Here is a 4,354-nt window from a genome sequence, read left to right on the forward strand (position 1 = left end):
TATCTTGAGGATGAAGAAAGAAAATGAATGATAGCTACTATGTAAAGAAAGATAAAATAAAATAAAATAAAGAAAATTTAGTATATTAATGAAATGGAGTGTAACATAAATAAAATTATATAGAGTATTTTATAAAGTGAGTATAAATTTTTTTTTTAAATATTCTTATGCTAAAATAGATAAATAAAAAAATGCGAAAGCTGATGCAAATTGTCTAAACATTTTTTTTTTTGTTTGGGACAGAATTATCTAATCCTTGACCCAATCAATGCTTCAAAAATCCAATTATTAGTATATACAGTAATAAATTATGTAGATGGATAAAATTAAAAAAAAAAAAAAAAAAAAAAAAAAAAAACAGAATTTTTGTTTTTGAAAATGTCAAAAAAGGACAGAAGTTGCTTGGTCATAAACGCTAGGGAGCTACCCTCAAAAGGCTTTTTTATTACCGGATTTTTCGTTGATTCTTCACTCGACTCTCACGCCCAAAACCCATTTGCTCAACAAACAAACACAACTCTCTTTGAGACCCATATTTTAATTAATTCAACAACACCACCCTGTCTCTCAGTCTCTCAGCTTTCACACTTTCCACCACACTCTCACTCCCTCACTTTGTTTTGCTTCTTCAGGTAATATATACATCACTTTCTCCCTCTATTTAACATTTTTGTATGAAATAATGTGTATATGAAGGAAGATCCATGTGTGTGCTTTGTTTTTATCTGTGTTTTTGGGCTCAGAGTTTGTTTGGTGCTTGTAATTACCTGTTTTGGGAAATGGGTTTCCATTATTAACCTCAAGTTATGGGATTTTGGCTCTTGTTTTATTTCTGGGTTTTGGTTCTGGTTTTTTTTTTTTTTTTGGGTATTGGGGTTCTAGGGTTTGCTTTGCTTTTGACCATTTTGGACTTATTTTCTTAAAATTTTCTAATTAGGTTTCTGTGGGAATTTCACTTTACCTTCGTTTTGTTGTGTTTTGTATTCTGTTTAGCGAAATGGGTTTTCTTTGGTTTGGAAAAATATGTATATTTTTATGGGATAGAAGGTGGGGTTGCTTCCGGTTCGCTGAAAAGATTGTTTCTTTTTAAGAATTAAAAAAATATACTGCAACGTAATCTGGGGTATGTTAATGATGTGTTTGATTGCCTGAAAATTAGGAGGAAAATGATTATAAATGTTGAATGTTAGAACTTTTTTTAATGCCAAGAAAAAAGAAATTGTCTTTCTTGGTTTTTAAAGTACAGTTACCAACTGTTTGGTTGCTGTCCCCAAATTTAGAATAAAAAAGATGAGAGATGAAGAAGTGAGATTTGTGAAAGAGGCTGTCTCCTGGAAAAGGTTTTAATGGTTATGTTCAGTGTTTCCGAAACATAAATGATTCTGTGTTTGAGACAAAACTTAATGCAGTAATTGTATTGGGCTCACTTGAGGAGGCTGCTTATTAGAATTTCAAGATATTGTATTTTTAGTTTCCTTTATTTCTGCGAATGATTTCTCCAAAACTGATTGGAGTTGAATGTAATTTAAATTTTGGAAGAAATTTGTTTCAATTCATAGTTGTGGAACTTAGTAAGCACATGGTTTAACTAAGTCATTTTAGGAACTTAGTCACTTAGGATTCCTCATTCTCTTGTTGTCAACTTGTGCATATTTCAAAAGCCCTATTAAGTTAGGCATTTCTGAACTCTAGACCCTCGTCTTCATAATTAGATAGCACTTTGAGCTAGATATATTATCTTGAGAACCATCTCGAGTAACCTGAAAAGGGAATTAAAAAGACTAAATTAATTTTTAGTTCAAACAATTGGGCTGCCCATATAATTTTAACAAAACTCGTGACACAATGACGGTGGAATGAACTTGTCTAAGTTTATAATACTAATATACTCAATCATGAAATGAACTTTTCAGACTTCTGAATTGATTGTTTTCGGTGTTTTAATTTAATTCATTTATTTATTTACTTCTTATTCTGGGCAGGTGTTTAGACTTGATATTTACTTACAGAGAAGATAAGGACAGGAATTTAGGGAAGTCCATCATGTTCAAGCGATCACCAAGCAGACCCAGATCCAAAAGCGTCAAGGTAAAACATATTCTGCAAATTTGTCTATTACTTGGTGTGTGTTTCTGGTTAGTCTACCAGGTCAAGCGCTCCCATGATAAAAAGAAGGAATTTAGTGAGAAAGATGCAAAACTCTCGGTCAATGCACAAAGTGGTGGTGAGCTTCCTAGATTAGGGAGGAAAGATCTACCTCATTTGGAGGAAGTAATTGAGAAAGAGAATCATCAGGAAGAAGAGGAAAAAGTAATTGGAGGAGAGGAAGAGGAAAACAAGCCAGATGAAGAAGAGCGAGAAGAAGAAAGCAAGCTTGATGTAGAAGAGCAGGAGGAAGAAGAAAACAAGAATGAAGATATAGAAGATGAGGAAAGGGGAGGTGGAGACGACGAGATAGATGAAAATGATGAAGAGAAATTAGGCAGGGAAGCTGATCATGATGAGGAATTTGTGGATGAAGAGAAAGAGAGGGAAGAGGAGCATGATGAGAAGGACAGTGAGAGGAGCATGGATAAAGAAAGTCAAGTAGCAAATGAAAATTTTTCGGAGGATCAGGATCATGATGTAGGCGATCAGAACACTCATGAAGCACGAGAGGAAAATTACAAGGGAGATGATGCTTCCAGTGCAGTGACTCATGATACCCGGACTATTATCTCTGAAACTGAGAAAGTGAGTTCAGAAAACTCAATTGAGAAATCAGAAGTGAGTATCTTGGAGCAGGAGAAAAAATTGAATCACACTGAAGAAATTAATAGTGATCAAAACAATTTAATTGTAAAGGCAAGAGGAGATGAAATGACTAAGAATGGCACTTCTTTGAGTGTAACTGATGTTGAAGGCAAGGGTAATGATAATTCTTACAACTCTGCTGATAGCTCAGTTACAAATTCAACAGTGACAACCCAATCCGGTGATCACCCTGAAGCAATCAATAACACATCACTGTTGAATACCAATGCAGGCAATAACTCAACTGAAGTAAGTACTGAAGGCCATGACACAGCAGTAACAGGTACAGACACTTCTGATTCTTCCCAGCAGAATGGAACGGTGCCTGTACCTGATTCAGCAAATGCTCATAATTTAACAGTGGATGTTTTGATTACTGGAGAAGGTGTGAGTGTGCAAAGCTTGAAAATTGAAGAGACCAATAGCTCTACGACAGTTTCTGAAAGCAATCAATCTGATGGTAATTCAAAGCTTTCAGTTAAAATTGAAAATGTGGAAGCAGATGCAGGAGAATCATCTATTTCACATAGTAATTCTAAGTCTGCTGTATCAGAAAACTTAACAGGTGAAACAGAGAATGGCTCTGGGTCTTTGGCAACAAAGGAGAATGCTGATGCTACCGAAAATGACAAGTCAGATGGTAACACTGAATCAGGTAGAACTGAAGAAAGCTCAGACAATTCCTCCAGAGATGGGACTTCAGATTCTGCTCAACATGACCCTATTGATGCTTCGGATTCCCATATTGCCTTGACTGAGAAAGAAGTTCGCACAGATCTGGATACATTGCCTGATATCAGAACAGAAGGGGATAACAGTGAAGACACTGCAGCAGAGTGAGTGCCGTGGTAAATGGCTGTTTCGTTCCTGTGCTCTGGAGTTTCTTGTATGTCCCTCTGTCTTCATACTACTTTTAAGGTTATTAGAGTGTTTTGCTTCACTGTTGATGAATGTTGCCTAGAGGATCAAGTTAGCAGGAAACATGTAGGCTAGTGGATATTATCTGCAGATTTAGTCTGTAATTTATTCAACTTTTTAATTTATACTTTTTTTTTTTTTTCCGATGTATTTAATGTGTGCCATGGTTGCTTAAGGCCAGAACTGCACAGTTAGAGCACATATGGTTAAACCTTCAAAACTTTGTTTCCAATGGATTGACGCTCAACACAATGAAAGATGTTTGATTTCTTGGAACATAATGACTGAACAGCTACCTTATTTGACATTTTGTCTCAATTATGTTGTGTCTTTGGTTAAATAAAACTGTCGTTCTGCTAAAGACGAAAGAGCTTCAACGTTGGATTTACCTGAATCCAACTTATAATTAGAACTTGTCTTACCTTGTGCATATTGTTCAATGATGAAATCATCACCTATAATATGCTATATTTGATTTGTTTGGATATATGGTCAAGAAATTAACAACTAATGGTCTTTTTCTCAGACTACTTGTGCGGTCATATTATCATTTCTTGTGTGATGATTGCCATGAGTTCTCTAACCAAAATTAATTTAAGTTTAACCCAAAAAAAAAATGCAAAATCGAATTGGGATTTTTTTT

General features: G+C 35.0%; 1 protein-coding gene across 1 annotated transcript; it reads left to right on the top strand.

Annotated features, from left to right (window-relative positions):
• The first annotated feature begins 471 nt into the window (after positions 1 to 471).
• On the top strand, positions 472 to 4,014 carry LOC115969504 (cilia- and flagella-associated protein 251-like). Its single transcript, XM_031089166.1, has 2 exons — positions 472 to 632; positions 1,983 to 4,014. Exon 2 carries the CDS (start codon positions 2,044 to 2,046, stop codon positions 3,631 to 3,633), a length of 1,590 nt encoding a protein of 529 aa, XP_030945026.1. The 5' UTR covers positions 472 to 632; positions 1,983 to 2,043; the 3' UTR covers positions 3,634 to 4,014.
• The last annotated feature ends 340 nt before the right edge of the window (positions 4,015 to 4,354 follow it).

The sequence above is a fragment of the Quercus lobata genome, chromosome 11, assembly GCF_001633185.2.
Source record: "Quercus lobata isolate SW786 chromosome 11, ValleyOak3.0 Primary Assembly, whole genome shotgun sequence".
Lineage (NCBI taxonomy): Eukaryota > Viridiplantae > Streptophyta > Magnoliopsida > Fagales > Fagaceae > Quercus > Quercus lobata.